Source organism: Pipistrellus kuhlii, unplaced genomic scaffold, assembly GCF_014108245.1.
Source record: "Pipistrellus kuhlii isolate mPipKuh1 unplaced genomic scaffold, mPipKuh1.p scaffold_m20_p_14, whole genome shotgun sequence".
Taxonomy (NCBI): Eukaryota; Metazoa; Chordata; class Mammalia; order Chiroptera; family Vespertilionidae; genus Pipistrellus; species Pipistrellus kuhlii.
Genome location: NW_023425449.1, coordinates 38,289,004 through 38,310,504, shown reverse-complemented (window position 1 = coordinate 38,310,504; position 21,501 = coordinate 38,289,004). Strand labels below are relative to the sequence as shown.

Sequence of the window (21,501 nt, the reverse complement as noted above, 5' to 3'; positions counted from 1 at the left end):
CTCATTTAAGAGGATATGCAGTGACACCTGCTTACGGAGAAAACCTGAACTTTTAAAGTCATTTATCTTTTGATGGTTTTCAAATGCCTCGTCTCTTCCCTAGTAGTACAAACTGTTTTATTCTGAGTTGTTGGAATCACTGTCCCATAGTCAGAAATGGCAGTGGCAAATCAAGTGTGCCTAATATCACTATTAACTTTCTTATCACGAACTGAGCAACAGCCACGTTCACACTGATAATGAAATGTTACTGCTATGCTATGGTGAGCGCACCCCTCAGTCAGCAGCAACAGGTAGCTTTAAAAATATATAATTTTTATTGATTTCAGAGAGGAAGAGGGAGAGGGAAAGAGAGAGAGAGGGAAAAGGAGAGGGAGAGGGAGAGGGAGAGGGAGAGGGAGAGGGAGAGGGAGAGGGAGAGGGAGAGGGAGAGGGAGAGGGAGAGGGAGAGGGAGAGGGAGAGGAGAGAGAGAGAGAGAGAGAGAGAGAGAGAGAGAGAGAGAGAGAGAGAGAGGGAAACATCAATGATGAGAGAGAATCATGGATCGGCTGCCTCCTGCACACCCCCACCGGGGATGAAGCCCATAACCCAGGCATGTGCCCTTGACTGGAATCAAACCTGGGACCTTTCAGTCCACAGGCCAACACTCTAACTACTGAGCCAAACTGGCTAGGGCAACAGAGGTAGCTTTAAAAGCATGAAGAAGCTTTAGACGACACCAAGGCAAGCTGAGGACCACCGGATTCTCACACAGCTGCAGGTAGAAGAGTAGTGGGGAAAGCCACGCCAGGAAGTGAGTGGCCTTCAGGAGTCAGGTTGAAAAAGAGCAGGCGAACAGGCCTGCTGCCCAGCCTCTGAGCTGTTGGGCTGATGCCCCAGAAGGTTCCTCATGGTGCAGCTCAGAGACACGTCTGAGAATGTCTGCCATGGCATTGCTCTACCAACTCCAAGCTGGAGGCAACCTGCCTGCCCACTGGCCGCCGAGGGCATAAGGGATCAGTGTCTGTCCTAGTACACAGGGATTGCCACGCAGGGTGAAAATGAAGGCACAGTGCAGGGGACTTTTATAGAGCCCAATGCCGAGCGGGAAACATTTGCTGCTGGAGATCATGTTCGGTATGATTCCGATTACAGAGAGTTAAAAATGTAGCAACATTACGTTGTAAAAATCGGGGTAATGATTCCCCCACAATTCCAGTTAGTGGTTTTCTCCGGGGCGGGAGACAGCAATGGGGGAGGGGCTCAAGGAGCTGCGGAGGAGCTGACAAGGCACGTGTCCCATGGGAAGGAAAACCGTGTTCGTTGTAGGAGAATTCCTTACACTGCAGACCCATCGTGTCCATCTGTGTGCACATGATGTATTTCTTAATATGGACATCGAAATGAAGAGTTCAAAGAAAATACAGGCTGCAAAATTAATGACCAGATAGTGTTTTTCTAGGAGAAGGAAAGCAGTTAACAATTTAGGCAAACGAGTAACTCAGATCTCACTGCTCTTCACTGGAGATCTCTCTCGTTCCTCACAAGATCCCAGAGACTGCATTTCTTTAATGCTGAATGCTTTTCTTCCTTATATATGTGTATATGTGCATATTATTTTGCATATTATTTAATGGAATAATATAACAACAACAACAACAACAAAAGCCCAGCTTCTCCTGGCACACCCACAGGTGTTCGATACAGACTATCTTCTTTCTCTTTCTATAAAAATTACATTAACACACATAGGACACAATATTTTTTTAAAAGTGAGAATGACTTAAACTGGAATAGCACATTCTGACCTGCCATAGGCATTTACATGCAATGTATTCTGAACCTAAAGTTCAGGACTCTTTCCAGTCACCAAAGGCAGCTGGCAATCACCAGCTCCAGGCTCTCTGTGTTCCAGCAGAAGGCACTGTGCTAAGCAACGTTCATGGTTTATTCTCTCAAACCTCCACACATCCCTGCAAGCCGCAGGGCGCTGTAATGATCGTCCATGGGCGTAAAGGACATGAGCACAGGGATGTGCCGGAGTTGCCCCTGCAGACAGCACTGGGATGCCAGTCCCCTAGGGTGAGCGCTGTTAACAATAGTTAAAAAATATTCCATCTCTATGTTAACTCAGCGTTATATTTACATGCCAATTGCTTTAAAAGCTTGCTTTAAATCAGGCGTCTTCAAACTACGGCCCGCGGGCCACATGCGGCCCGCAGAGGAGTCTGATCCGGCCCGCCAGGTTTTTTGGGCAGTGAGCGCAGCCGAGGTGTTACAGTAGGACTTAGTAGTTCATATAGTCCGGCCCTCCAGCTCTCTGAGGGACCGTGATCTGGCCCCTACTTTAAAAAGTTTGAGGACCCCTGCTTTAAATCTTTACATTATAAGCTCCCATTTGAGGAATAGCAATCTGGCCCCGACTGTTTTAGCTCAATGGATAGAGCGTCATCCTACAAAGGGTCCTGGGTTCGATTTTGGTACAAGGGCACGTACCTTGGTTGAAGGCTCCTCCCTGGCCCAGCTGGTCAGGGCTTGTGCAGGAGGCAACCAATCAATGTGGTTCTCTCACATCAGTGTTTCTCTCTGTCTTCCCCCCTCTCTCCCGCTCTCCCTAAGAATCAATGGGAAAATATCCTTGGGTGAGGATTAACAACAACAAAAGAAACAATATTGAAAATCTTTTTTTTTCCTTGAAATATTAATGTTTATTGCATGTAATATTGTTATATTTAAAAGTTTTTCTTGAAATATTAATGTTTATTGCATGTAACATTATTATGTTTAAAATCATTTTTCTCGAATTAAAAAAAAAGAAAGAAGAAAAGAAATAGCAACCTGAAGACAACTATGACATTAAAATACAAAGACACAAGCACACAGGCACATGATTGTGGTTGTATGTAGCTGTTAAAACAGAATTTCTGTGACTAATAGAACTCAGTGCTAGGCCATCACTTTGTAATTTTATGAGGTTCATTAATCTATTAGAAACAGTGATGTCCACTACATAAATTTTAACACTTGCCATTTTATTTTAACAAGGTAGATGAAGATAGGATGGTTCAAAATTGCCTTGATATGACTTAATAGAATTTAAAATTTGATCAAAACCATTTCGGGCGCACTTTCCCACCATTTGCATTATGAAGCCCAAATCCTGACAGGGACGTGTCCCAGCCAACCGCCACCTTTTCTCAGCCAGCGACATGGAACCGCCTGGAGGGCATCCTCAAAAGATGGAGGACTTTTAAAATAAATATTTTTCCACCCAGAGTTTTAGATGCAGGATCTGCTTTATATTCTGAAAGGTGAACTGCATTGGATGATACAAAATGTCAAGCAGCTATTTAGAAACCAGAGCCCTTCTTTCAGATCTTAAATAGACTCACACTGCTGGCACTTGCCACACCAGTGAGTTACAGCTGGACGCTCACTGCCGGGCTGTCCGAGCCACGCAGATCTTTTAGGGGAAACAGAGAGAGGAATGAGCTGTGAGTGTCCATTACTTCACACACGGACTCTGACGGGTCACTTTAAAAACCGAACTTAGCAACAAGTTATTAGTCCTCTTCATGGCCATTTTCTGAGAACACTCTGTGCCATGAAACAAGACAGATTTGTGAAAACGTTCCAGAAAAACAAATGAGGAAGCTTAGGTAGGCTGCACTTTACAATGAGAAACTTCTAAAATAAAAAAAATCAGGTGCAAATTCAGTTTGTGCTTTTTCTTTATTTTACATAATTTATCAATTTTTGGCAAATCACACGATCCTTTTTATGTATAATATTACATATTTAACTTTTACATTTTATATAATCTTTGCATACAATAATGCAGAGTTCTTTAAAAATACACTCATTCAGCAAACTTTTACTTTGCTTCAGACATAGTATTTTTTCCACTTGGCCAAGTGTCCTAATCTTTGGATTGAAAAGAATTGTTTCATATATGGATTATAATCACATTTCTGTGGGAAAATATTTTCAATGACTGTGATCATCTTTAATTTTTATTTAAAAATTGTATATCCAAAACACAACAAAATTACAAAAGGATTAATAGGTGTTTAAAACAACAAAATCATCTGATTATGTATCATGGAATACAAGCTTTGTTCAATGTTATTATCCTCGTGGTGCAATTTAAATATAGCAGATTCATTAACGGAAGGACTGCTGCAGACTGAAAATAAAGAACAGAGTATAAACATCACTATAGGTGATGTGCTGCCTGGGCAGTGATTATGTCTGAATACATTTATAGTGGTTCCTTTTATTTTCCTTTCAAGGTAGAGCTTTTTTTGAATGACTAATAATGGCTTAAAAGTTAAAAAATAAGTTAGAAACTTTCCCATACCCAACTGCCTGGGGAAGGAGGGTTATTATTTTGTAATAATTGGAATCATTCTGTACAGGTCAGGCAATATAGTATGTATAAAGATGGAAAGAACTAGACTCTGCTTTATTATTCATGGAAGTTTGACTAATTTGGGACAATTCTTATTAATAATGTATGTACCATTTCATGTTTACAGGAAATAAAGTAACCACTACTAAAGAAAGGCACTTTACATGAATGCAGAGTAGAAATAATTTGATAACATTAATTAAATGGTATCGGCAGTAGCTATTTGTATTTCTATTGAAAAAACCCCACACAAAACATTTTACATCTTTTCAGGGCATTTTGCTTTTATTTTTATAGATATTGTTACTTTCTACAAAGGGACTGCATGTTATAATGTCACTAATAGGCAGGCAAACACTTAAATAGTAAATAGTGAATAAAAATTTTAATTTTTATATGAAATAATATGTTTCACACATCAGCATATTCATATTTTCACAGCTTATCTGGATGTCCTTTAAATGCACAAGCTATCAAAAAGGGCAAAGTTTCGGAAGAACTAATGACTATCAAGCTCAAAGCAACAGGAGGTAAGAGTTCATGGCCAGGGTCAACATCTCCATGGAGGTCCAGGTCACAGGGTTCCACATGCCAAATTATACTTCATTTGGGAATTGTAATTTTGATATACACTAAAGCTTTTCTCACATTTGAACTAAAAGTAAAATGTTTATTTCAAAACAATACCGTAAGCTTGTTTTATTTTCCTTTTTAAAAAATATGTTTTTATTGATTTTAGAGAGAGAGAAAGGGGGAGGGATGGAGATATGAAAATCAGTGAGAAAGAGACATCAATCAGCTGCCTCCTGCACATCCCCTACTGGGGATCGAGCCTACCACCTGGGCATGTGCCCTGACCTGGAATTGAACCGGTGACCTCTTGCTTCCTGGATTGACACTCAACCACTGAGCTACACCAATCGAAAATGCCATTCCTTGAAAAGGAAGTTGACTCCAAAGAGACATAAAGAAAAAACCACCACAATATACTGTATATAAAAGAAACATAGCAAGAGAAGTTTTCATTTGCTCAAAACACTTGTTTAATTGAAAAATCTATGCTCCAGAAAGTTGTTGAAAACAACTTTATATTTTAATCCCTGTGGCCTGGGAAAAGATTCCTCTACCAGCACATCAGCCAATAAGACACGGTGCTGACGGTGCAGCACCTTCTCCAGATGCTGCAGGCCAGTGCGGAACGAGCCCCGTGTCCCAGATAGTGCCGTCAGGGAGGCCATGGGTGATCGTTTTATCTTTTCTTAATGACTGCATCGTCCTGTTACTCACACGCAAGCTCATTCAGATACTGAAATACCGAGATCTAAGCTGGTGAGTTTGCTTTTATTCTTTATCGAGTCTCAGAGCCCAGTGTTAAGCATTTATCACACTCCCTCCATTGGTCCACGAATGGCCCATTGTGTGTAGGTAGTTAGTTACTTATAATAAAGCAGAAAGTACCTACAAAACAGCCACCTGATGAATCACGCCGCATGTACGTTCTCCAGGCTTATTTTTTCTCTCGTAACATTGTAGGAGTAAGAGTCATCCATGTTGTTTTCGGGGAGCATGTAGCTCCTTTCCAGGTCGGACCTCTGTGAACAGTATGCTGCATGCACTTGTGCCGCCTCCCCTCGGACACATGCAGATGCTTGTCTCTGGTGTGTCCCTGGGGCTGAAATGGCTGGATCACAGCGTATGTAAGGCTCACCTACAGCAGATAATGTGCTGGAGTGACCCCAGGAAAGTGGAAGAGCCTGCATCTCCAAACTAATTGTCAAGTCCCCATTCTGCTCTCATGAAACTGGTCTTATTCAATCTAAAGTGAAAGTTGACATGTGTCTCTCTTAATGGCCATCTGTTTGCTTTAGATTCATCACTATGGACTGTTGGGATGACCTTCAACCCTGCTTCCGGCTTCCTTCCTATCCGCTATCTATCCCACCTTTTAAAACCTTATACAGTACATTGATGTTCCTTCTATGAAGTAGTGATGGGAAAGGGATGCCTGTTCATTGACAGTTTACTCTGTGTTCAGCACTCTATATATATTATTTTGCATTAATTCTCACAACGTAGATTGTATGCCTCTTTTACAGACAAGGAAGCATAAAGAGCTGAGTTTCCCAAGTTTAAGAACAAGAATTACAGGCAAAGCACATGTTTCTTGTAGGTTGCATTTGCTCCCAACCCAGGCCCATGTTGAGAACCCAAATTCCGTGTCCCTGGACTCGTACCCTCCTGCCAGCACCCTGTGTAATGGGACATTAATTGACCAGCATAACTGGATCTTCATAGCCTTTACAGTGCTGTGCACAAGAGGACGCATGGCCTTTGGGATTCGGCCCCACCTCGGCCTCTGACTTTGGACTTGGGCAGGTTCTCTTTAAAATATATATATATTTTATTGATTTTTTTACAGAGAGGAAGGGAGAAGGAGAGTTGAAAACATCGATCTGCTGCCTCCTGCACACTCCCTACTGGGGATGTGCCCGCAACCAAGGTACATGCCCTTGACCAAAATTGAACGTGGGACCCTTGAGTCCACAGGCTGACGCTCTATCCACTGAGCCAAACCGGTTAGGGCCTGGGCAGGCTCTCTCTCCTGTCAGTGATGAGGATGGCTTCACTCAGCTTAAGGCTCAACGTCTTCATGTTTGAGAAAGGGACCATGGAACACGACTCCCAGTGGGCAGTGAAGCTGAAATGAGAAAACACAAACACCAGCATGTCTCGCATCTCACCTGCAGTGTAAAGGGCAACATTGAACAGTGGCGCTTTTACCCGCCCTTCTTTTTCTTACATGGGATTTAAACCCTCCAACTCCATTTCCCTCTCATTTTAGAATCTTGAACATGAATGTGGAGACAAATTCAACATTTCACACTGAAGTCTGCTTTCTACTTCACACACCACAAACTAAATGTAAAGTGAATGAGATTGATCGGTCTCATAATTTCAGCGTACACTAAGGGAGTCTGATTCTCTGCAGGTATAGAGAGTGATGAAGAAATTAGGCATTTGGATGAAGAGATAAAGGAACTGAACGAATCCAACCTTAAGATTGAAGCAGATATGATGAAACTTCAGACGCAGGTAAAGGACCAGAAAGGTATCTTCCTGGTAATCATTCTCTTTAGCGGAGGCAAAACATGGAACTGCTAAACTTTGTGATAAAAAAACAAAACAAAAACCCACACACTGATATCTTATAATGAATATGCTAAGCATGTCTAGATTACGTAATTATTGTAAATACGAGAGTAGTGGGTCACTTGGGCCAGCATTGATTTGGTAGCTGAAGGCAAAGGTATTCATGTTTCTGTTTTGGGGGCATCAAAGGCTTTATGAGCAGGTTCTCATCCTGAAGTTGTAGAGTCCTTTAGAGCAATTGTATATGGTGCTTTAGAGGAGTTGTATACGAGAAGATCTGAGTACTTAGTTTTATTCAAGAATGTAAGTAAAACAGGGCAACTTTTCACATTCAATTTTTCTACGGCACCTCTGAACGTGCCCATTTTTATTAAAGACAGATCTTTCTGGAGAGTTTCCTGCGTAGCTTCTTTACCAAAAATTGCGAGCCATGTCTTAACTCTGCATTCTCCTTTGTAAAGTCTGCCCCATCCCTGCCTAGATTTATCCAAATGGAAACTAAAAATGTAGTCCAGAATTTTTTTTTAGCACACTAAATAATAACTCTATTGCAAAAAGTACGTATCTTTCTCCCTTCTCTCCTCTCCTGCAATGTAGGGTTTGTAGACCATGGTGGTGACTGACTCCCAGAAGTCATTGCCAGCAGTGTAAGACAGAAGGTTTAAGTCCACCTGAAAGTAGGTTTGCTTCCCTGAACCAGTGTAACGTGAACCATGCCACGATCTTCCATTGAATAATGATCGGTCTATAAAAGAGCTCGTTTACAACTCCTCTCACAATCATTAGGGAAGACAGCAAAGGCCTCTGCCCTCATGGAGCTTCAGGTCTAGAAGGGGGAGGCCGACAATAACATAAACAATCATAAATAAAAAAATTGTTTGACGTGGCTCTCATGGCTCAGTGGTTGAGCATTGACCTATGAGCCAGGAGGTCATGGTTCCATTCTTGGTCAGGGCACATGCCCAGGCTGTGGGCTCGATCCCCAGTGTGGGGTGTGCAGGAGGCAGCCGATCACTGGTTCTCTCTCATCATTGATGTTTCTATCTCCCTCTCCCTCTCCCTTCCACTCTGAAAGCAATAATAAGAGAAAGATAGAGGGGGGGGAGAGGGAGGGAGAAGGGAAAGGAAGGAAGGAAGGAAGGAAGGAAGGAAGGAAGGAAGGAAGGAAGGAAGAAAGAAAGAAAGAAAGAAAGAAAGAAAGAAAGAAAGAAAAAGAAAAAGAGAGAGAAAGAAAAAAATAAATTGTTGTATGGGAAAAGAGGTGGGGAGAGGCAACCAGATTTCAATATAAAACAGGAGAGCCAGGCTGGGCATCAAGAAGGAGTCATTTTAGCAAAGACTTCAGGAATTGCGGGAGTTTGCCAAATAAGTATGGGGGGCGGGGGCGCAGGGGGAGTATTTCAAAGAGTGAAAGCAACATACCAAAACACTAAATTCAGAGAAAGCAGAGTTTTGAAAACTAGCAGGTGAGTGATGTGGGAGATAAAGGAGACTAGTCCCAGGGGCAGCACAGGAGCGTCCGAGGCCATTCTTAGGACTTGGTTTTTATTCTGAATGAACACAAATCATTTTAGGGTTTTGAACCAAAAGAAACCTGTGTTGGTAGCTGTGTGGTAGATGGACCAAAAGAATCGATTGCAGGGGCCAAGGCCACACCCAGGGCCACCCGTGAGAAGGCAGCCAGTCACTCTGGCACTTGGCTCAAGGGACAGCAGTGAAGATGGGGACTATCGTCCCATCCTGGATGTCCTGAGGAGGAGCCCAGGGGATTTAGAGGGAGAGAGAAAGAGCCATCAGGGATCACATGAAGGCCTGAGCAATGTTCTAGTTGCGACTCGCCGGGAAGGAGAAGACTGAAGTACATGGGGCGGTTGGGGGAAACACACAGAGCCTGAGATATCCATCCTATAGCCACGTGGGGGCGAGGGGCAAGTCTGGGCCGACGACATACATTTGGGAAGGCCATTTCAAACCTGAGCGCCGTCGATGGGGTTGCTGATTTGTGAAGAGAAGTTATAGGGGAGGCATTCCTGGGCTTCTAAGTTCAGCCAGTGCATTCCCTTCGAAGAGAAACATGTTGTACTCCTTCCAAACTCCACTTCTTTTATTTTCAAGTCATTTCCATTGCAGATCACATCAATGGAGAGCAATTTGAAGACAATAGAGGCGGAGAACAAGCTGATCGAACAGAGTAACGAAAGCCTCCTGAAGGAGCTGGCAGGCCTAAGCCAGGCTCTCATTTCAAGCCTCGCCGACATCCAGCTCCCGCAGATGGTGAGTCCAAGGCCAGGACGTGGCCGCCCCATTCCCAGGGTTTGCGGGTCAGTGCCAGTCACCACCAGGGCAGCCGGACAGAAGCACCGGGCTTTGAGGAGACCTGTCAGCGGTCACTGAGGGGTCATGCTTCATCATGGGTGACTTTGCAATGACCTCCTTCATTCGGAGATTCATACACTTAAATTACATGAAGGCCAAGGGTTTTTGATACTGTAGAAGTCATTTAAAGGTGAAGGTCTATTTGTAACTTGTTTTATAATGTAATATGAAAGTTGGAGGCCAAAACTCTCAGGCTAAAATTGTTTCTCCAAATAAAAAAAAAAGCTTTACAAGCGCATGTGGCTTGCACAATCTGAGACGCAGCCATTTGTGGCATCCACCCCATTTAAGAATTGTAGGAAAGAATCTAACCTGATGGTGTTTTTGTGCTAAGTATGAAGGCCATGCTTAAGTCATCTTCGTATAGAATGGAAAACACAAAGGTGATATTCCCAAATCTAAACACATTATTTGAAGCACGGCAACTATTTAACATTTATAGGAAACTAGTTTCCTTTACATTTTCATAAATATAATAAACATTGGAAAGGGGGCTGCATTGTTGAATGCTTTTAACTTCCTCACAGTATCCATTTTTAGAACAAGTTTTCTAATGCTGCATACTTTATATATAGGATGTGTTAAAGAAACAGCAATTTAATAAGAGAAATATGATATTTTCTGAAAACAAGTCCCTCAAGTTACCCAAATTCCAAATCTGTCTCTTGACAATTAAAAAAAAAATCAATAATGTAATACTATAAAACACAAAGGAAACCAAATGATTACTTTGTGGTCAGTGTTGAGGTAATTATTGAACATTATTGAATATTATTTATTAATGTTTGTTTAACTCATACTTCAAACATATTCCTTAACATTTTTTTCCTTATCAGTGCCACTAAAATAATCACCACCCTACAAGGTAACTTGTACTTTGCATAGTTATCCTATAAGGTACTCTAACGGCGAGTTTTAGGGTCAGTCACACTACATTTTCACACAAGCAGCCGCGGGCATCCTTCCCTTCCTTCCCAGACTCAGAGTCCCTGCAGGCTGCCGTGCCCTTTGGTCCTCCTTTCGCCTCCGCCTGGACCCCTGTGATTGGTTCCCTCTGTTTTGTCTTCCTCCAGGGGCCTATCAGTGAGCAGAATTTCGAAGCGTATGTAAATACCCTCACAGACATGTACAGCAACCTGGAACGGGACTATTCCCCAGAATGCAAAGCGCTGCTAGAGAGCATCAAACAGGCGGTGAAGGGCATCCACGTGTAGGAGTGCAGCGGGCGGGCACCAGGGATCCCCCTTCGCAGCCACACCGGTGCACCGGGCACCTGCGCTGCATTTACAGCTGCAACCTTGCACTACTCTCCTCCCCAGCTGACATAAAAAGGAAAGAAAGAAAAACCTATACTAGACTCTATGGATGAAAAGCAACGCTGTCAAATATTAGATGGTATTTATTTTCATAAGTTTTTTTTCTTTTATTTCCTCATGGCACTCTTTGGAATTTTTTTTTCTTTGTAAAGTATATGTAAAGTAATCTGTGACCTTTTAATATTTTATTCTTTTCTAATCAAAGAGGTGTGTTTTTTTAATCTTTTAACTGCATTTTGAAGTCTGCCATATTTTTTACAAGTGTGTTTCTTTCTTCCAGTAGAATTTAAATAGAAATGCTAGTCTCAAATCACATACCTTGCTGGGCTTACATGAGAAAAAACAAACAAAAAAGTCTGAAGGAAATCTTTGTCTAAGGATTGCACTGTGCCCCAGTTTGATTTTTATTACACTCTTCCCCCCTCCCCCTTCCCCCTTCCCCCTTCCCTAGCTTTTGCATTTGTAAGTGGGCTTGTGGTAAGGTGAGAGGCATGGAAGGAAGAAGATAAATGGCGCCCCCTAGTGGACAGTGCGCTCTCACAGAAGCACAGGTACTGGAGAAGCCCGTTCAGAATTGGTTAGCAATAATTAAATATAGAAATCAGCCAATTACTCTACTTGGCTGTATGGTTTTGAATTATTTATCTGAAATGTTTTAAAGAAACATGAGCTTTTTTTAGTGGTGCAGATTTGTCTGTTTGTTTTTCAAGTCATATCAGATAGTTGGCAACTCTTATCCCAAGACGAGAAATAGGACTTGATGTGACCAGCCAGGTTTCCCTGCCATATGTTGGTACAATATACAAGTGACAATATTGATGTAGATTTGTACTTAGCAGATACAAACACATCCGAATGGAAAATTTTGTAGATACCGTATATCCCCTGAAATAGCATTTATCTTACTTGGTTGACAGAAAGGAATGGAAAACTATAGTAACACATGGGAAAAAAAAAAATGTTATTCCAATCTGAGCAATTACTTTAGGCAACAATAAAACTTTCAATTCGATCACTTATCTTTCTGAAGAACTACAAGTGCTGCTGAGTAAGCACACTCAACACACAGGCACACACCCACACAGACACACTCGCCTACGCTCACACACACATACAATTGAGCCCGAAATCTTGACTTTCTGCATAGATCAGAGTTTAGTAGTTGCTATAGTAAAGGCAATGTCTATTTCAGGGATTGTAAAGTAGTTAAGCATTGTTTCAAAAGTTTTTTTATATTTATTTTTTTTAAAGAAAAGGTATAGACAACCAGCTAAACTGCCTTTTTGGTGTGCACACACACCTCGTGTGCAATGTGCCTCCGTGTAAATGGACACTTGAACTTAGTGTGGGCTTAAGCTTCTGTTCTATAACAAAAGTGTTTATTTTCTATTTGCCTCATGGGTAGGTAGGTTGAATGTGATGGCACTCACAGGCTTGATATATTCCACTGTTATTACTGTTACCTGCACAAATTAAGAGTAATATCGACAGTGATTTCACTTCCATGCCACTGTGGTCATTGTTATGTATTAAATGGGGCTTATCTTTGGTTTGGGGTTCATTTGAACTCTTGGATTTAGTTTAGTGACAATGAGATGTCTGTTCTTAGGTAGGAATGGTGTTTATTTAAAAATCAATTTATAAAGAAAAAGAGCTACCATATGTGCTGTCTATTATAAATGAGACACCAAACAAAATTTTCTATTAAAGTTATGTACTGCAAACAGTTTGCTCTAGAGTACTTGATAGTTGCATACAAATGGGTTCACTTATTATAAAGACAAATCTTAATTTGCTAAATATTTTAACAACTTTGTTATATATTTTATTTAATTTAAAAGAAAATTTCTTACCAGCCTATGTATTTATTACTATAATTTACTATGACTTCCGAGTTAATAATTTATTTGTGTTTGCATAGTTTGAGCAGTATGTTTTATGAAGTATATTTGTATTTATTTGCCTCCTTTGTACTTGACGTGTTTTGTAATTTGCACTGAATTTATTTTCCTTTCAACTATGTTGATCGATACTGTAAATTGGGTCTTTTGTAAACAACAAAAGGACAATGATGTATGCATTTTTTTTTTAATTTTGAGTAGTTTGTATACTGTTTCTTCAAACAATTAATATTTCTTACATCAAAGCAACAAAATTGTGTTCAGTGCTGTACATCTGGTGTATGGTAGGAAATAAAAATTGATAATGAGTCTTGCTGTAATCTTCCTCAAGCTGCCATGTAGAGCAAGCATGTCAAACTCAAAGGCCAACACGGGCCAAATAAACGAGGCGTGCAGCCCACGGGCCACGAGCTGGATATGCTTGATGGAGAGACTGTTGTCACCATCACATGGGAAGCACGAAGCTCGGCTGCGGTTGAGTACCCCTGAGTCCTTCAGTAGTTCTGATGCATTTTGATCCTGTCAACCCATCTGCCTGGTTTGTTTGTGCACCACGAGCAGGAGGGATTTCTGCCCATTGGCAAGTCCTCACAGCCTTTGGTCCAGTCCACACTGTGGAGCAGTGGGCGCCTTTGATGCAAGAAGCACCTTTGCTAGCACTGGCAGGACACACACCTGGATCTAGTGAGCAAAAGACTGGAGGCCTCACCCTCTTGATTCCAAAACTGCTGTGGGCATATCTGCATATTCATTTAAGTTTGTTGAACTCCAATTAAAGAAAACTAGTTATCAATTCTTTTTCTTTTAAATAATTTTTGCTCATTTGATTTTTATTGATTTTGGAGAGAGGAAAGGAGAGGGAGAGAGATAGCAACATGAACGATGAGAGGAATCATTGATCCACTTCCTTTTGCACACTCCCTGCTGGGGTTGAGCCTGCAACCCAGGCATATGACTGGCCTGGAACCCAACTGTGACCTCCTGGTTCCTAGGTTGACGCTCAACCACTGAGCAACAGTGACTGGGCTAGTTATTAATTCTTGACAGCACTCCTTTACTTACATGTTTTTCTCATGTAATATCAATCAGCTTAACTTAATTTTCCAGGTTCTGAAATAAGCCAGGTAGAAAGGTCAAGAACCATGTAATTTCACTCACATATGGGATATAAAGCAAAAAGCAAAAATGAGCAAAGAAAAATGAGGTCATGGATACAGATGAAAGAATGGTGAATACCAGAGGGCAAGTGGGTTTGGGGGAGGATGGGGCACGCAAAGGGGGTCAGATTCATGGTGACAGAAGGAGACCAGACTTCAGGGGGAGAGGACACAATAGAATATGCAGATGTCCATCATAAAGTCGTACACGTGAAATTTATATATTGTTACCAGCTAATGTAACCCCATTACATTTAATTTAAAAAGTCCCATTTCTGCTCAGATTTACACATCTCTAGGATTGGATGCCATTTATACTCAATGTGGTAAAACCCATGTAATACATGTATTGAAGCGAAATTGGCTAAAGGGGAGCCTGGGTCCACAGAGGGAAGCAGGGTACTTGGGTGGACCTTTATGTACCGGGTTGACACATGGCGGTCCATGCACAATAGAGCTTGCTTTTCGTCACCAAATTTATTTGTCTGAGATGTGCATACAATACATCCTGTGAAGATTCAAATCTGCTTGCTCTGCCTGGGATTTTACATCAATGAGCAGTGTCTGCATTCTTGTCACCCAACCTGTCAAAACAGTATCAGTTCCATTGGAAATAAAAAGACAGTGATGAGTAAGTATCATGTATTCATACAACAGAAGCTTAATTGGAAGATAGTTATGTCAAGTGCACTTCCTGACTACCATGGAAGTTCAGCCCAGGGGTGATGATGAATTGAGTGGTGAGATGATGACCGAGGTACACACAGGCTCCTGTGGAAACAGTGCAGAGGGTTATTTATATAAATAACTGATTTCCTGGGGAAAACACTGGTTACAGATGGGCTCAGTACGTTTGAGGAAAGGCATTGCAGGTAGCAGGAATGTCATGGTGAGGAGACAAATGCAAGCAGCTTAAGGTAGTAAAAATACAAAAAACGAGTGAGAAGCAAAAAGCCCAGGTAAGTGGGAGACAAGTTACATTCTAAACAGCCATGTTAAAGAGTTCTAATTTCCACAGGCAGACTTTGGAATGCCAAAGAATGATTTACAACCAGAATGATGGGATCCGATTTCCATGAAAGATAATGTATTCTAGCAGTTCAAACAATGAGTATTTCTTTCTTACACTAAAGCAACAAAAGTGTATTCAGGGATGTGCCTTTGCTATATGATAGGAAATAAAAATTGATGAGTTTTGCTGTGATTATTTTCAGCTACTCCATAGAAACGATTGTCAGCCTCCCATGAAAAGTGTTGGAGTCTTTAGAGTCTAAAGTTTAGACACAAAACTAAAATACTTCTACTTAAACCAATTGTCTGATTGAAAAGAAAAGGTGAATGATTTTTGATTTGTCTTATTATGAAAAGTTTTTAAAAATTAATTTGTTATGATTCATATATATTTTATCAATATGCATAAAGCTAATGTTCTCTGTGTCTCTATACATGTCTATTTATTTATTTAAAAAATATATATATATATTTATTTTTTTTTACAGAGAGGAAGGGAGGAGTATAAAGAATTAGAAACACCAATCAGCTGCCTCCTGTACACCTCCTACGGGGGATGTGCCCATAACCAAGGTACGTGCCCTTGACCAGAATCGAACCTGGGACCTTTCAGTCCACATGCCGACGCTCTATCCACTGAGCCAAACCAGTTAGGGCTACATGATGTCCATTTTATTGTGGCCTGAGAATAGGACTCTGCTCTTTCCTTACATCATTCAGCAGGTAATTCTATAGTAAGCAGATTTAACTGGCTAGTAACTGTCTCTACTGTTAGACACAATCAATATTGCCTTGTATTCTTTATCTCGTGAAATCCTCAAATTTAGGGAGCAGATGCCACCATGCCCAGTTACACCGATGAGGAAACCGATGCTCAGAAAAGTCAGTAACTGGTCCGAGACTGTAAGACTCAGATGCAGAGAACAAACTGATGGTTGCCAAAAAGGAGGGGAGAAAGGGGCTGGGTGAAAACAGATAAAGGGATCGAAATGTGCAAACCGGTAGTTATGGAGCAGTCCGGGGGATGTAAAGCACAGGATAGGGGACATAGTAATATTGCAATAACTATGTATGGTACCAGGTGGGTGCTTGAAATATCGTGGGGACCACTTTGTAAATATATGATTGTCTAATCACTATGCATACACCTGAAACCAGTACAAAATAGTATTGAATGTAAACTATAATTGAAAAAAAAAAAAAAAAACCTAGGAAAAGGCACAGCCTAGAGTTGACATCTTTTCACTGCTTTTAAGGTGTAACCCATAGGGATCTGTCAGAAAGAGAGAAAGAAAAACCTGGAAGAAAGACAGCAGGAATTAATTAAGATTCAGATACAGACGAAGGCCCAGACATAGTCAACATTCTTAAATCCTAACACTGCCATTCCTGAGTGCCTGATCGAGCCCCGGGAGCCCCTGAATTCGCTCTCATAAGCTTGACTGACACACCAAAATGTATTATGATCAGCCTGATACTGACAGGAACCAGAGGCTTAGAGAGAAGAAAGAATTTGCTTGAGCCTCAGAATTCAGTGCCAGGGTCAGGATTCTACCCAGTTCTGACCCGGAGTGGAGCTCCTGTCAATGCCACAAGCCATTGGTATTGCATCTGGCCATCCCCTAACCTGCTGACCATCCTCCTAACCTGCCTCAAGCCATAGTCACTGGGCAAGCGACCCCCAGTTTAATCCCACTCCAGACAAAGCTGTTAAAAGAAGCATTATTTTCACATTTAAACCACACTATTATGATACATTTCTCCTGTAAAATCATATCATAAAAATGTGACATCTTAATAATTTATGTGACAAATTGGGATTGAAAACCTTAATATGGTTACAATAGCCAAACAGTCAGAAAAATGTAAACAACGTATTTTTTTGTTGTTGTTGCTTCCAGAGCAAAACAACACAATTATTGTGTTCTGTCATGAGCTGTGGTTTTGGATTGGCCTTCAATAACAAAAGGGCGCTTTGTACTGACCTTTATCAGTCATTAAAATCTCAAAAACATCAAGAGAACATAAAATTCCCTGCTCTTAAGTAACAGCTGCTGTTTTAGACTTTTCCACTTAAAAATATATATTCTCACCAGTAAATGCAGTCATTTTCATTCTGTGGTGGTTACCTGATGCGCTCTGAAATGAAATCCAGGATTCAGTGGGTGGGCCAGATATTTTGAACTCAGAATGGCTCTTTGAGGACATGACAGCCTGATAATATTTAAAAGGATCAAACTTTTAACCACTGGAAATGCTTGTAAATACTTATCCCCAATGCTAGTGTATTTGAGAGAACTCTCCAGTATTGTGCCTCATACAAACCCCGAGGACTGCCCTGCTGGTGTGGCTCAGTGGTTGAGTGCTGATTATGAACCAGGAGGTCTTGGTTTGATTCCTGGTCAGGACATATGCTGAGGTTTGCAGGTTCAATCCCTAGGAGGGGGCATGTAGGAGCTAGTCGACCAATGATTCTCATCAGTGATGTTTCTATCCCTTCCTCTCTGAAATAATAATAATAAAAATAATAATAAAATGAAAAATCCTGAGAACCAAAACCCTCCATATCCACACAGAGGGCAGCCCAGGCCACAGTGTGCTGTCTTCTCTCACAAGCCTTGACTGTCGATGATCCCCATTAACATGGGCTTACTATTCTAGGACGTTCTTTCCCAGGAAGAAAAAATGAGAAGATCTTCATTATTTGTTCCAGGAACTTTCTAATACCGTGTTTCCCCGAAAATAAGACATCCTCCGAAAATAAGACCTAGCGCATGGAAAGATAAGACATCCCCTGAAAATAAGACCTAGTGCAACTTTGGGAGAAAAAAATTAATATAAGACACTGTCTTATTTTTGGGCAAACAGGGCAGTACATTGATTTGCCTGGGAGCTGTTCAATGTACTCGCGGAGTCAATACCCCTCCTCAGGACCACGTGCTCTCAAGTGATTGTTTTCTCTCTCGGAGACTCACGTTAGAGCTCCACGCTGCGCTGGGCACCTCTCTTCTACACCATGACCTTGTGAACTTGCCTAATTCTCATCACAGCCTCACACCTGCCTTAAACCCCAGACCTCCCAAACCACAGGAATACGCCACCTTCGCCTGTCCGGAGGTGCGAAGTCAGCCACTGGCAGGCGCTTCCAAGAGGTCTGCGGATGGCTGATACGTGCACTGGGTTTGGAAATGCTCTGGTGAGGCCCGGCTGCGGAGCGAGGCAGGCCAGTGGTAGTGTAAGGTGACCAGATTTTAACATTGGTAAAGCAGGACAACATTGACCCGTGTGTGTGTGTGTGTGTGTGTGTGTGTGTGTGTGTTCTTGATTAAAAATTTGGTCTATATGGAGCAACAAAATTTTTCATAGAACGCAAAAATAGTAATATGTATTTTTAAATTTCAACATAAGTACAATTTACAAATATAATAAATAAAAATTATGTATAGTCGTGTCACTTTCAAGGCCGGCGCTATAAAATACAAATAATACGAGTACTGTCTGCTAAATTCAGGAAAATGTATGTATTTATGAAATAAATAAATAAATTACTTACCTAAATTATCTGAATAGCTGATTTGTAAGGACATCACTTGTTTAACTAGCTTACTAGCACGCCGGCCGTACGATGTGTATCGTCTGAGAGACAGTTACAAAATGTTTTCGTCGTTGCCAATCCCCCAAAAATGCCATTGTTCATTAAATCCAAACAATGGTGGTCGAATTCTAACAACTGGATCAACAATGCAAACTTCGATAAACAGTTCTCGATAATCAGTTCTCCACATTTGTTATTATTAAAGTTTAACATTACAAAATTAACAAAAATAATATAAAACTCGTATCCCGGCTAAATAGCCACATGGCCAATGAAAACCATATATTCCCTTCCTGTTTTCCCGCTGTTCCCTAGCTTGTCGAGCATTCTTTCCAAAAATCAGGACTTTTTTTAAAATGCCGAGGGACAAATTGTTAAAAATCGGGACTGTCCTGCCAAAAGCGGGACGTCTGGTCACCTTATGCTAGTGCCAAGTCCTGGGCCTCTTACTGGTAGGTTTGGGGCACGCTGACTCCAGCTGCAGCTTATTTGGGAGATCTTACAAAGTCTGCAGCCTGAGCTCTGTCAGGCCCTTCATAGGGAAAAGCTGCTGCGAACAGCTTGGGTGGGGCTACACATTGGATGGGGCGGGACCTCAGGGAATCACAGGGCGGAGCCAACAGTGTGGGCGGCTGCCAGTCAGCTCTGCACAGGAAGGATGACCCCTGGGGGCACTGAGTTCCTGCGCAAAGCTAGACGGTCCAGTTCCTCCCACCACGTCTCTGGCTCCTGAAGTGGGACCATGTAAGTCCATGCGCCGGCCCTTTAGGAGCAGCTGCCGTGGGTCTCCAGCAGCCTCCGTGTCCCTCATCCACAATCCCCTCTGGTTTTTACAGACGGAACTTACAGGGACTTGTCTCCCCAGCTCTCCAACCCTGTGCTGAGGGGCCTGGTGTGGGGCTGGGACCCCCTGGTTCTCAGGGGAGGTCTTGGGGATATCTCTTCCGACTAAAAACACAGCAATGTGGGTGTCCGAGCAGCCTGTCCCCTGCCTCTGCCCCTCCTACTGTAACGGGGCAATCAGTGAGTGGGTCCAGGCTGCCTGTCACCGCCTGAGCCAGTTGAGCAGAGTCAGGGTTGAATCCTATATGAGTGTTTATTCCAATACTGCCGGCAGCATGGGAGGCAGCAGGACATCCACAAAAATCTGCTCTGCGCCTCACCATAAGCTGGCAGCTTATATTGGGTACAAGGACAAAAGTGACCTGGGGAAGTAGGCAGACCGGATCAGAAGGGTCTGCAAAGTGGGCCGTTGACAGGCCATGCGGGCTGGGAGGTTGCAAAGGCCTGGTGCCTCTGGTTTCCGAACAAGGTTGTCCATCTTCCCATGATAAGAGGCAGCTCCTGGATGGAGAGCATGGGCTGCATTTCCAGGTGAGCTCCCAAGTCCCAGGTGCAACTCCCAGCCAGGCTAGAAAGTGCTTTCTTTAATCAGCACAAAACAATCATGGTTAACAGAGCATTACTAATATCTCTGATAATTATTGCTGGTCCCCAATATTTCTTCCCCTAACACTACCAGTCTCATTGTGCCTTCTTCTTTACTTCGCTAGCTTAGGATTTCCATGCAGGTTTCAGGTGCTTTCTGAATTATATATTATTGATTTTTTACAGAGAGGAAGAGAGAGGGATAGACAGTTAGAAACATAGATGAGAAAGAATCATTGATCAGCTGCCTATTGCACTCCCCCTACTGGGGATGTGCCCCCAATCAAGGTACATGCCCTTGACCGGAATTGAATCTGGGACCTTTCAGTCCACAGACCAACACTCTATTCACTGAGCCAAACAGGTTTTGGCTGAATTATATTTTTAGATGTGATTTTGATGCGGGTTGTGGGAGGCGGTGAGTACTAGCATTTACCTACACCTCTATTAGAAATTGGCAAACTAAAAATCTCACATAGATTTCTTTTCCTTCAAGCAGCAGCGCTCTTGGGTTGTTAGGGAAGCCTAGGTTTGTTGTTGTCAGGGAGGGGTGACAGGGTGGGTTATGGATAGTTGGTGAGCTCTGGTTTAAGACAGATCTCCCAAGGGCAGTGCCAATGAGAACTGGGTAAGGTGGGTGATCCGACAGCTTCCTATCCATGGGCATGGGTTAAGAAGTGACGGATTGGTAGGGAGTCCTGGGAGTAGAAGCGGCAGTGGGAAGCTGTCGATTGAAAGCTGACTGCTCTGATATTCATTTACATGGAGTTTGGAGAAGATCCTGAAAGGAACAGCAAGTGGCCTGCAGTTTGATCTTCCGGGGCAGAATTTTCTGCGATGACCAAGTCCTATGGATAAAGACATTGTAATAGTGAAGTCGTGTTAGCTTATATGGCCGGCTGTGTGGGGTAAAGGGTTTCTCCTCTCCCAAGTACATTTGCAGAGATTTTACTGTGGACTCGAGGCATCCTGAGGCCTTGGAGCGAACAGGGATGGTTCCAGGGAAGATGTGGGCACCAAGTAGCCAAGGTTAGTAGGAGCTCCCAGGCATGGGGACAGGACAGGTTCTCAAAACATGGCGATGGCAACAGCACCAGTGTGGACACCGCAGCCAAGCTCCCCTGTACAGCGTGTGTCCGGGAGGGGCTGACGAGAAAGAAAGAGTGAACAGTGCCC

The 21,501-nt window shown here is 42.4% G+C and overlaps 1 protein-coding gene across 6 annotated transcripts in view; it reads left to right on the top strand.

Annotated features, from left to right (window-relative positions):
• The window catches only part of ST18 (ST18 C2H2C-type zinc finger transcription factor), a 122,042-nt gene extending 110,849 nt beyond the window's left edge, over positions 1-11,193 (top strand). For all 6 annotated transcript variants that reach the window (XM_045581494.1, XM_045581492.1, XM_045581495.1 and 3 more), the window contains 4 exons: positions 4,833-4,921; positions 7,381-7,484; positions 9,672-9,815; positions 10,991-11,193. In XM_045581494.1, coding sequence (XP_045437450.1) covers positions 4,833-4,921; positions 7,381-7,484; positions 9,672-9,815; positions 10,991-11,131 — 478 coding nt within the window. In that variant the 3' untranslated portion in view covers positions 11,132-11,193. The remainder of the gene's footprint in view (positions 1-4,832; positions 4,922-7,380; positions 7,485-9,671; positions 9,816-10,990) is intronic.
• The last annotated feature ends 10,308 nt before the right edge of the window (positions 11,194-21,501 follow it).